Consider the following 12143-nt stretch of genomic DNA (forward strand, 5'->3'; position numbering starts at 1 on the left):
ACAGGGACAAGCATTTCCTTGAACTCACTTGAGATAATAAGATAGTGATGACCCATGTTATTCAGGGTGAAAGAAGTAGAGAAAATCAGGATTCTCACAAGTAGGGGCATAAGTGTTAAGGCTCTATTGCAACATTGTAGACAGAAGACAGGAAGGACTGAAATAAAGAAACAGCAGCTGATTTAAACATGAAGTCCATGAGGTTAAAGAATTTTCTTTCATATGGCATATCCAATTTATTCAGCTCTGACCTCTATAAGAATTTGAGCACAAATGTGGTTTTAGGTCACATATTTTACTGCCATTCCTGCAGTTGCAATGTCTTGAAATTAACTAGTGCAATGTTCAAAGGCTTGTTCTTGATGACATTGCTATTGTATTTGTACACAAACTACACTCTTCCATATACATACTCTCCTGGTAATTCCCAGGGCTTCCCTAGATGAAATGCATAACACAGTGATTTCCATACCAGTTCGAAAAGATCCAGAGGAAATCACAACCAGTATGAAACAGTGCCATTTGCTCTTCAGTAAATGATACAGGCATTCATGAGAGGCCACTGGGAGCAAACACTGGTGAAAGCCTTCCATAAGGATCACTTCTAGGAAGATTTCATTTTTAGGTTTGGACAAATGCAATTAAAAGTTTCTTCTCCTTTCCTTTTGAAAAGGTTCATATATAAATCCTCCTAGGGGCCTAAGAAAATTTCAGGAAATCTCCATGTGCTGGCTTCTAACTCCAGAATTCTGTTTCAAAGTCTCTTTACTCCTCTGCCCTATCTGTACGTGATCTGGATCTAGCTACACTACTGCTATCACCTGTGTTACTCCCTGTATAGCTGGCAGAAAAATAAAATTATAAACCCTGTTTTCTGGAGGCCAAACAAGCCATTTCACACGGTTTACTAATCCTGCTGTTGGCAAATTAAGCATAAGCAATGTAATGGCAAAACTCACCAAGAAACCATTAAAAAAAGTTTATTCACTGGACGTAAAATTATATTCTTTGGCTTATAGCTTCACTATATCTCATGGGAGTGCTTTTCCTCTCTTGCCATGTTAGTTGGTTCATTAGTATCTCCTATCCCCTAAAATTTATAGCTTTATTATCCTTCTTTATCCTAGAAGCAGACAAATTTTCCTCTGGTCATAAAAGGAACAAGTAAAATGTTATATGATATAAAGCTGCTAAGTATGATGATGAAGGAAGTGCAAAGAGAGACTGCTTAAAACTGTCAGGTAGACAACTTGTTTGGAGTGAAAATTATAAACTGTTTAAAGTATAAAGCAAGAATACCTCAAAGGGCACTGAAGCTGCAGTCATTAACATCAGGAAGTTCTCCTCGTCTAAGTACTTGCCACAGTACAATTTAGCTTACAGCAATTTGCATACCTATGCAAGAGTCTTGCTGTGTTTAACCTAGGCTGCTACCATTCTCCACCCACACGCATTTAAAAAAAACAACGAAATCAGCAGCAAAGTTACTCAATGCACCATCTAAATACCGTTACTCATTCCTTCTTTTCCCCTCTGCTTCTTCCAGTCTTCTTCAAGCCCCACATCTACCTCATCAGCGTGAGAAACTAAGGTGGAGGCACCAGGGCATCTCTGCTGTGCCCGTGCCCGAGACACAGGGCTGCCTCTCCTTGCCTGGCCTGGATTCTCCTTTCACGTCCTCACGCGTTACCCTCCAGACTCTGCTCCAAGATCCATCTACCTCCCTGCCCTGTATTTCAGCTTTCTTCGCTCTGATGTTCAATGCCTGATCCTTCTCTGCCTTCCTCAACACCACCATCTATTTTGTTTTATCTCCGGAGAGGCCTGAGCAGAGGAGAAAGTGTGTGCTGCCTGCATTGCCAGCTTGTTGCTGGCTCAGATAGGGACAGCAGATGTGATAAGAGAAGACGCACTGGAAGCAGGTAGGGAACGTGCTCTTTGCTGCTTCTGCATGTTGAACATGCTGCATGCCACAGCGCAGGTAAAGAGCGCAATACATCTGCAGCTTTCAGGATCCTAAACGTGGGTGTTAAGGCAATGATGAAAGACACTCTGTATTGCCATGTCTCATCCATTCCAAGAATTTATCACGCAGCTGCACAAGGACTAGAACAGCTTATACACTATGCATTACACTTGGATTTGAAGAAGCCTGTGCTAGTCCATACAATCATCAAAGTTTTGTGTAGAGCTGTGGCAATCATGGATTGGAGTCCTTTTGTTTTGGAGACTCACGAGGAGGCACAATGATCGCCACGAGCAAAACCTGGATAACATCAAGCGTGAGCTCTACTGAGCCCCTTGGACTGCACACCCTGTTCCTCCCTAGAGGTTTCCCTCAGGCAGCAACACAAAGCACGAGGCCAATAAAGTAACATCAGAAAATTCCGCCTACAGTATGGACATGATAAAGTATTCCCTTTGGGCATATCAATAACTCTTTCCATTTCCATCAACCTTTTAAATTTTTACCCACAATATGGGTGGGAATGAAGAAAAGGTTTTTCCCAAAGCTATTATATAGATGCCTATGAAAAACTGCAGTTTTGACAAACCGGCATTCTAATGAAAAAGCATTTTGATGAAAACATTTTTAGCCAGCTTTGTTCCAGAGAGGACTGGGCTTTATATGGAGAAGACAGTCTCACAGAGGATAGTCCCGTAGACCTTGGAACAATGGATGTCCCATAAGCATCTGTAAGACTAGCTGGCATTTGGATGTCCTCTGGTCTGTTAGAAAGACTGGATGCTCTTTCTCACTAATGCGGTGATAAAGTGACTGTGATGGTAGAACCCTGAACTACCAAGCTTGTGAGAGTGCAACTGCCACAATATTTTCAGTACAGATGATCTGAGTGGTGTTTTCTTAACATTAATGGTTGTGTTAGTATTCTGCATCAATCACCAATATTCCATACTGGCATACTCTTCAAAATGATCACCATAAGAATACTGACATACATGGTTTCAAACCCAGTTAATTAAAAAATGCTTTAGAATATGTTTCTTAAGGATAGCTACTAAAATTAATTTTATCATTATCAGAAGCATTATTCCCTTTATTCCATAAATGTTAAGTGGGTCTCTTTCAATTAAAATTATGAAGCAGTAACACCCTGCCAGTGTATTTTTGAGAATACAGAATGCTTTCTGTTCTTGGCATAGTTCCGGGATAAATAAGGCAATTTTGTACAATGACTAGCTTTTACACAGATGGACCATTTCCTAGAATCAGTTGATAGTGTCACTGTCAGTTGCAGTTAAATCCCTCAGAAAAATTATGTCATGCATAGATTGTCTGTATTCCTTCCTACTACTTTAAATGCCTCAAGAAAACTTTTGCTAGTATTAAATATTTTTGTAAGAGTCACATCTCACTATGTCAAGTGTTTTCTGAGAAGAAATCACATGAATAACTATAAATGTCCATTTCACTTTGTTTTTACTGATTACTCTTGCCACCAAACTGTATAAAATATTTTCCCTTCATTTGGCTTAGTGTATGTTAACTAGGAGAGAACACAAAAATCATTATTAAATTGCCCCTAGATGAATCAAAACTTGTAAAAGGCAAAAGGAAGCATAAGGTAGGTGTTAACACAGTGATAGAAACAGTAGGTTACAGATAGAATGAAACTCTAGATAGGAGTAATTTAAAAACTGGCTCAAGGCATACTACAGATAATCAACAAGAGCCTTTAACATCTCTGAAATAAGAGAACTGAGAGATAAAACTGCTGATTATGTGCTTAAAGCAAAAACACTGAAGCAGTGTCTGTAGATGTGCAAAATGTATATTAAGTCTCTTTCAGGTCTGGAAAGTCTGACGTTATGCCATTTCACAAAGTAGATATAACATGAGGAAGCTCAGTTCTAAATTTTTCCTTGTCTGCCAATGACCATGTTGAATGAATGTGTGGATTTATGCCCCAGTGATTTTAATCCTTCAGATTAAACGAGAGATTGCCAACTGAGGCTGTAGTTAAACTGTCTCAGACAGATTTTATTGCACCTTGGACGTGCTGGAAGTCTGATCAACATGACGCAATGTGGAAAGGCAGGAGCTTTCACCGTGTTTTTTTGGTATGTTCCTTCCGCAAGGTTATAAACGTGCAAAGGCCTATAGTCCCTCCAAATGCCTGTTTCCTTCACTGCCTTGAGATCAAGACAGGCCGGGAAGCTGCTGTGTTAACATTTCTGCAAGGGAATGGTTGAACTCCCTGACTCCCAAAGGCCCTGATTGCTATCAGCCAGGTCAGCAAGGCTGCAACGGAGGAGGCAAAGGTAGAAGAAGGGCAACACGCTGCTGCTTCTGGTGACATTTAGCTGTATAGGCTGCTCTGCGGTACTGCTTTGACTATCACACTCAGCCTCCATCACGGAAAGAAACGCAGTACGACAGGGATGGTCAGACTCAATTTCTGATGTGCACCAATACTAGAATCTGGATCTGGATGTGGTTTCAGGTGATAACCAAAAGAAAACTTGGGGCATAACCTTAAGGCTCTGTGTTTCCTGGCCACTTTTAGACGTTTCCAGACAAGGAACTGGGCTTTTGCAGATCGAATCCTGAGGGCTAACCCTGAAGACCTGTCTCTTATGGCGGGTTTCTTAGTTCCATGTTTTCCAGAGTGGGAGTTTGCTCTCAATCATACTCATTTCTTGGTCTTGTACTACAGGCTTTTCAGAACCCTGAATTTAGACTTCTGATCTGTTTTGAAAGCAGTTTGGGGGCAATTCTCTGCTTAGTTTTGCTCGGGTAGCCAAAAAGCTAGACCAATAGAGGCTGTAAACAAGGCATTTTTTCAGGAGGCTGCTTTGAGTCCACCATGCCCTCCTGCCTGCCTCGAGGTGACACTTCCTTGCCGGGGATGGTGAACGGCTGGGACGTCTGCTTGCCCCGCTGGTGTCCCCAGCTTTTAGCAGTCCCTCACTCAGCACATAGGCTTTCTCCCATACTTGGTTCCCAAATCTGTGATTTTAAAGTTTGGGATCTGCAGTATCTAAGTCTCGTGGCTCTCTAGGAAGGGCTACCAAACTCAGCCTTACTTAGTAGATACTGTCTGTGGAAGGGAGCAGTACAGATACTTTGAACTTGGAGACAGATCACAGGAGACAGCTGTTCGTATCTGTGTAGATGGTTTATGTGCTATTTAACATGACAGCTGAATCCTCTACAAATAAACAGGCCTCCTTTTTTTTTAGCAGTGCTTTAACCCTCATCCTGCATGAGGAATTTATTTGATAAAAAAGCTTGACCTTCTTTTTTTGCTTATATTGCTTTTTTTGCAACTCTAATGATTAGAGCAACTCTTGCCAAACCTGGCAGACGCTCATGTTTTGACTATGAGTAGTTACAATTCAAAACTGTCAGTTTTCCTGAATAATATTATGCTGAAAGCCCCCTACTTCTTGGTGAAAAGTGATCTTGCAGAATACAAATCATCATCAATTTCCCAGGATTAAAATCCTGAGCCTTTGACTTGCTCAAAGCATTTCTTTTGCCATGGAAGAAGAGACTAAGACTGTCTGAAGGCAGCAAAAGTCACCACCACAGCAGCAAGGGATGAATGGAAACAGCCACATTTTTTGTCCGTATTCCAGGTTTGGGGGTTTTCTTGCAGCTTTTTACAGAAAAGCTCATGCCAAGTATTTGCACTGTTGGAGCAGGTGTCCTCCTAGACTGCTGCCACTGACCCGAGCAAAGGAAGGGTAGTGGCAGGCTGGCATGGGTGCGTGCACCCTCTCACAGGCTAGCAAGCCCGGAAGGCGGCAAAAAGCCTGGGATAAAGCCTTGCACAATTCTAGCATGTTTGGAAGCATATCACCTTCTTGTATTTCAAGCTGGAAGACTCTTCTGGAGTCAAAAACTTTTGGAAACATCTTTTTAATCAAAGAAGGAAGATGCAATCTTTAGTTCTTCCCCCTTCTTCCTTCTCCCTGTGAAACCAGTTGGGAAAACCCCACATATTTTTTGCAACTAAATTTAACTGCAATCACATAATGAGCAGGCCCAGAGATTTTTATTAAAAACAAAGCAGGATTGGCATCTAATGCAATATTTCTTTGTTGTAATCTTACGCATTTTTGTGTGGCCAGAGGAAGAAGTTTGTAAACGAAGGGTCAAATTCAGGTTCCAGTGAAGTCAGGGTGTAAATCCACGGTCACAACAACGGGACCAGACTTTGCACCAAGTCCACTCTACCAAGAGGAAAGAAACTCTTCAGCTCGAAACATGTTTAAAACGGAGATTTAATTGACCCACTGCCAGGGATTCTCTAGGAAATGAGGAGATGTTGATTGTATTTGCAGAAACACGTGTTGTAGACCCATATGCTACGGCCTGGATGACATTTACTGTCTTAGGTGAAATCCTGAAACCTTCAGAAGCATTGGGTTTAGCGGGTTGCTTTCAAACTCTGCGCTCGCTTTTCTAACCGTTCACTTGGCTGGGGTTTATCCCCGCACCGCTGCGACCCGCCGCAGGCGCCGACGGGATCTCCCTTAGAGCCAGACCCGCGCTCCTCACCCACCACCCCCTTCGCCTTCGGTCGAGGCGGACCTGGGGCCGTGCGGACCGGCCCCGCCGGACCCCCCACCCACTCCGCCTGGCTGAACGGCAACGCTTTTATTCTCACTTCGACTTTTCAGCGCCGCTTTCCTCGGCCGGGAGGCAGCTCTCCGGCCGCAGCACCACCTCCTCCCGCTGCCCCTCCTCGCTTACCGGCCCCCCCCCCGCCCCTCGCCGGGCTCGGCGGAGGCAGGAAGGGGAGGCGGACCCCGTCCCCCGTGCCCCCCTCGGAGCAGCATTCTGGGGGGGGAGCGGCGCGGCCCCGCTCCCCCGGCGGGGCGCTGCTCTCCGGGGCGGCGGCGGGACGAGCCTCCCGCGGCGGCGGGGGCGGCCGGGGGAAGGCGGGGGCTGGCGTCAGGCGCTGGGCAGCCACTGGCACGGACGCTCCCCCCGCGCCTCGCCTCGCCTCGCCTCGCCTCCCGCGGCGGGGGATAAAGGCGGCCGGCCCGGCGCCCCGCGCCGCCGGAGCCGGGAGGCGGCGGGTGGCGGCGGCCGAGCGGGCGGGCGGGGGTCGGGGGTCGGGCCGGGCCCCCCCGCGCAGCCCCCTCCATGCGCCTCGCCGGCGGCGCCGGCTCCCCCCGGGCGGCCCCCTCGCCCGGGAACGGCAGCCGGTGGCGGGCGGCGGAGCCCGGCGGCGGCAGCCCCGAGGCGTGGTCGGGGTCGCCCAACGGCAGCCTGGGCGGCTGGGACCCCTTCGGGCGGGACGAGGAGCTGGCGAAGCTGGAGATCGCCGTGCTGGCCGTCACCTTCGCCGTGGCGGTGGTGGGCAACGGCAGCGTGCTGCTGGCCCTGCGGCGCACGCCCCGCAAGGCGTCCCGCATGCACCTCTTCATCCGCCACCTCAGCCTGGCCGACCTGGTGGTGGCCTTCTTCCAGGTGCTGCCCCAGCTCTGCTGGGAGGTGACCCATCGCTTCCACGGCCCCGACGGGCTCTGCCGCGTCGTCAAGCACCTGCAGGTCTTCGGCATGTTCGCCTCGGCGTACATGCTGGTGGCCATGACGGCCGACCGCTACATCGCCGTCTGCCACCCGCTGAAGACGCTGCAGCAGCCCACCAAGCGCTCCTACGGGATGATCGCGGCGGCCTGGGTGCTCAGCCTGCTGCTCAGCACCCCGCAGTACTTCATCTTCTCCCTCAGCGAGGTGGAGCGCGGCTCGCAGGTCTACGACTGCTGGGCCCACTTCATCATGCCCTGGGGGCCCCGCGCCTACGTCACCTGGATCACCGGCGGCATCTTCGTCGCGCCCGTCCTCATCCTCGTCACCTGCTACGGCTTCATCTGCTACCGCATCTGGCGCAACGTCAGGGGCAAGACGCACCCGGGGCGGGCGGCGGGCGGCGGGCGGCGGGCGGGCGGCGGCCCGCGGCGGGGGCCGCTGCTGGCCCCCTGCGTCAGCAGCGTCAAGACCATCTCCCGCGCCAAGATCCGCACCGTCAAGATGACCTTCGTCATCGTCTCGGCCTACGTCGTCTGCTGGGCGCCCTTCTTCACCATCCAGATGTGGTCCGTCTGGGACCAGCGCTTCCCCTGGGTCGGTAGGTGGCGGGGACGCCCCGGCGGGCGCCGGGAGGGCTCCCCTGCCTCGGGGTGGTCCCCCGGCCGCGCCGGCTCGCCTTCCCCGGGGCGCTGCGGGGCCGCGGACGGCTCCGCCGGGGCGGGGCGGGCTCCTCGGCCGAGCCCGGGGCAGCGGGGGCGACGGGGCGCGGACGCCGAGAGCGGGACCGGGGCGCGCCCTCCCGGCGCCCTCGGGCCGAACGGGCCCCTCGCCCCCCCTCCACCGCCACCCCCGCGCCGTTCCCCGTTCCCCCTCGGACGGGGCGGCCCCGGGGAGCTGCGGCGGCGCCGGGCTCGGTCTGCCCCGGGGCAGCCGGAGCGGGGCGGGGGGCGCGGGGGGGGCGCCGGGGGCGGAGCGGGGGGAGCCGGGGGCGGCTGCCGGGGCCCGGCGAGGGGCGGCAGCCGCCGCGCTCCCACCCGGAGGGGAACCGAGGGGCGGGCGGCCGCGCTTTGACCCAGCGGCGTTTTCCGCCGTTTGAAGGTGCCGGTTAATAAAACTTCAGCGACGGGTTGCGGTGTTCCTAAGCCCGGACACGCGTGTGTCTCGAGTAGTGATGGGAGCGGGGGACTCGCTAAGCCTTCTTCCCCTGCTGCCTGGTGGTGGGCTTGAGCACAGCCTGAAGCCCGCCTGTCCGTAGGGCGGCCACCTCTGAGTAGCCCCTCTAGTCAACGATCGGGTTCTCATGAAACAGGAGCAATGTGGTATTTTGGAGGTGCCTGTCCCGCTGTTCAGTCTGGCTGAAAATAATTGGTGAGTTTAAAGGCTGTTAGGTAGGGGGGGGCAGGCAACATAGGAGCATATACCCTGTTTCCTCATAATGAGAAAGCAACAGAGCAAAATGTTGGAATTCATGATTTCTTGACTTTTTTTAATGCCCCCAAACTACCACTTACTGTAGTGAGAGCACTGATTGCCCCTAATATGGAACTGAAGTTGAGCCTAAAATGCAGACCCCTACAGGGAAATAAAGGCTCGCAGTAGGCAAATAGATACTTTTTTTTTTTTTTTTTTTTTTACTTCAAAGGAAATGCAAACCTAATTGAACGGATGGGTATTTGGTAGGTTTGTTTGAAGAGATTCTTTACATCTATGGAACTGTGTAACACAGTGATTATACTTCTTTGGAGATTCAATATTTGCAAGGAAAGGTCACTAATAATTGATTAGACTAAATATATATTTATAATATTTGATAATTTAACTAGTTATTGAAGGTGGAAGACCGTAACTGTTTCATGGCATAGTCCTAACTTCCGTTTTTCCCTTAAGTAAAATTTGTTCAATCTCTGAAATCCAGATTTGATTCACAAGCCAGTAGTTACTTGAGCATTCAATACACTTCAGCATGCAAATGACTACAGCAAAATTCAGTATTATTGAAAGCAGTGGGAAGTCAGTAGGAATTTTGCCAATGCCTCCCAGGGTAACCAATTTTTAAAACAAAAGTCTGTTCAGTATTTAAAGCATGAGCTTATCAACACTTCGATAAACATCAGTGGAAGCGGACTAAAGCTTGATTTTGGATGGATTGCCCCATAACTTTTTCTGTCACAGCTTTTTGAAGTCTGTTCAGGCAAATTCCTGTTGACTTCAGTGGCAGCCTTACATAAATAAGAACTTTCCTCGTTATGTCCTCATTATTCATTTAAAATGCTGCTGCTCAACTTTTAGAACTAGAATTATTCAGGAAAATAAATCCAACGGTTAGTGAAGCAATTGACCGAAAGGTGCAAATGTTCTTTTGATGATGAAACCGCTTTCTTCCCCCCCCCCCCCCCCCCCCCCCCCCCCCCAGATTCCGAAAACACTGCGACTACTGTCACGGCTCTGTTGGCCAGTCTGAACAGCTGCTGTAACCCGTGGATCTACATGTTCTTCAGTGGGCACCTCCTGCAAGACTGCATACAGAGCTTCCCTTGCTGCCAAAAAATAAAGCAAACGCTGAGTAAAGAAGATTCAAACAGCAACAGCAGGCGACAGACTTCTTTTACCAACAACAGAAGCCCAACCCACAGTCTGAACACCTGGAGAGAGTCGCCCCACTCCAAATCGACCAGCTTCATCCCCATTCCAACCTGAGACAGGCCCCGGGGCGGGCAGGGCTTGCAGAGCGCTTGGGAAGGTTACTGCATAGCATTTTTCACTGGTGAAAGGCGCCAGCCGTGCTAACAAGGAAGGACTAAGAAGGCTGTAAGGCAGAATGTGCCGCATTGCTTGAGAAGCTATTCTGCAGCATGTAAATTATTTTCTGAAAGGTATTTAGGACTTGGGCAACTGATCAGGAAGGTGTGACAACAATAAAGCAATTATTTTTCTAAATAGAATTTACTATTTAATTTTTGTTGTTGTTTCTAAAATACTAAGTGCATTGTTTGCTTGTTGTTCAAAGCAGTAAAAATAGTGCAGTTGGCCTGTGTTGAGGTAGCTCCACTCTAGTGTTAATGCCTAAAACTTCTCATGATTGTCCGATGAAGTCACAGGGAAAGAAGATGATATGAGCAAGATCACAATTTTAGTCTTAAACACAAAAAGAAAAGAGTTGGGAGAATGTCCTAACTGTCCAGGTAAGGAACATGGTTAGACAGGCTCTGAGTTATTGGGAATTTCACTGATCATACTGCTTTATCTTGTAAAGGTCTAGCAAATCTCAGTTAGTGAAATTTAACAGCCCCTGTGGAGGCAAGTCCTTCAGTGCTGTCAACGTCTGTGTGTGTATGGTGGGGTTTCATTTTTAGGGTGACATTTCCTCTTCCCTTCACATTAATGGAAGTTATACGGCATATTTTTTGTGTTGTTGCACCTATTTTGATTTGTTTAAACTAATTTTAAAAAATACATTGATAAATAAGTATGATAAGCTGTGACTAGCTCAGCACTGTTACAAACAGATACACTAAGAAAATTCATCCTGACTACCAGAACCACTTGCTTTATGGGTAAGAATTGCATCTTTTCTTTTTTGTTCCCTAAGATAGCTAGGATAAAGCCACACTTGGTTGTCAAGCAAATAGCCCCATAAATTCGGGAGAATGTGGCCGTTTGGTAAGTGCTGAAGAATCAGTATATTCCACAACACAGACTTGAGAATCAAACTTACAAGTCTTCTGGGAACTTATAAAAATCATCAATATTGTTGTTTTGGGATTATTTTTTTTTGGCAGATCATGACAATATAGCTTTTAAAATCGGCAGTAAACTTCAATAAAAAGTCATCACAACACATTTACTAATTATAAAGCATTCAAGGTATGCTTGTTCTCACTACAATGCATGCCAAGTCAAGTGTAGTTCCTACAGCTTGTAAATAATCCTGTTATGTCTTTCTGTGGAGTCTGTCTTTTGCCTGGAAATTGGGTTATGAAGCTCCTTGAATAAGTCTTGCTGTCATTTTAGAGTCCTGAGGATTTCTCTGAGAAGTTCAGCTACCTGTCTGCTCCGTTTTCTTGAACTCTCTCCATCCTGAAGTCCAGGCATTGTCCTGGCACCGTGCAGGACCTCTGATGCAATCCCAGCTGGCTCGCTAGAGCAGTGGGACACATGCACGGCTGCATAATGTCCGTGTTTATGTTTGCAAGGAAGAACCTCAGCAGCAGGTTTCTCTCTTTCCCACCAAAACCAGACAAACAAGATTGCTTTTCTAATTGCTTGAGCAGAGAAAAAATTGGGGCCACAACTGTGGCTTTCACTGAGGATGGTGCTGGCCGCATGCCTGTCGCAATAATGGTAGCAGAAATTAATAGAGCTAGGTGCAGGATAAGATCATACTTAACCTGTTGTCCACTCCAGAAGCTCACAGACATATCACTGACTATTCCAGGCAAAGACTAAGGAAGATTATAGCTCAAAAAAAAATAGTATTTAGGTTTTCTTGTTGCTAAAGAAAATCTTAGCTCTTCTCTCTACATTCCTTGTTATAATTTTCTGTTCTTCAGGAGAGCAATCTGGTCTAATGTGGTGGTGGTGGTCAAAACACTGGAACCCAAAGGACATCATGGTGGAATGGCTTATGTTTAAC

At 47.9% G+C, this 12143-nt stretch overlaps 1 protein-coding gene across 1 annotated transcript; it reads left to right on the forward strand.

Moving 5' to 3' along the window:
* The first annotated feature begins 6806 nt into the window (after nt 1-6806).
* AVPR1A (arginine vasopressin receptor 1A) lies at nt 6807-11830 on the forward strand. The gene is made up of 2 exons (XM_075059050.1): nt 6807-8108; nt 9924-11830. The coding sequence occupies exons 1-2, from the start codon at nt 7121-7123 to the stop codon at nt 10205-10207; spliced, it is 1272 nt and encodes a 423-aa protein (XP_074915151.1). The 5' UTR covers nt 6807-7120; the 3' UTR covers nt 10208-11830.
* Nucleotides 11831-12143: the final 313 nt, after the last annotated feature.

The sequence above is a fragment of the Buteo buteo genome, chromosome 28, assembly GCF_964188355.1.
Source record: "Buteo buteo chromosome 28, bButBut1.hap1.1, whole genome shotgun sequence".
Lineage (NCBI taxonomy): Eukaryota > Metazoa > Chordata > Aves > Accipitriformes > Accipitridae > Buteo > Buteo buteo.

Coding starts and splice junctions, on each gene's coding strand:
- AVPR1A (XM_075059050.1), top strand. CDS start 7,121: ATGCGCCTCGCCGGCGGCGCCGGCTCCCCCCGGGCGGCCCCCTCGCCC. Junction 8,109..9,923: donor CCAGCGCTTCCCCTGGGTCG/GTAGGTGGCGGG, acceptor CCCCCCCCCCAG/ATTCCGAAAACACTGCGACT.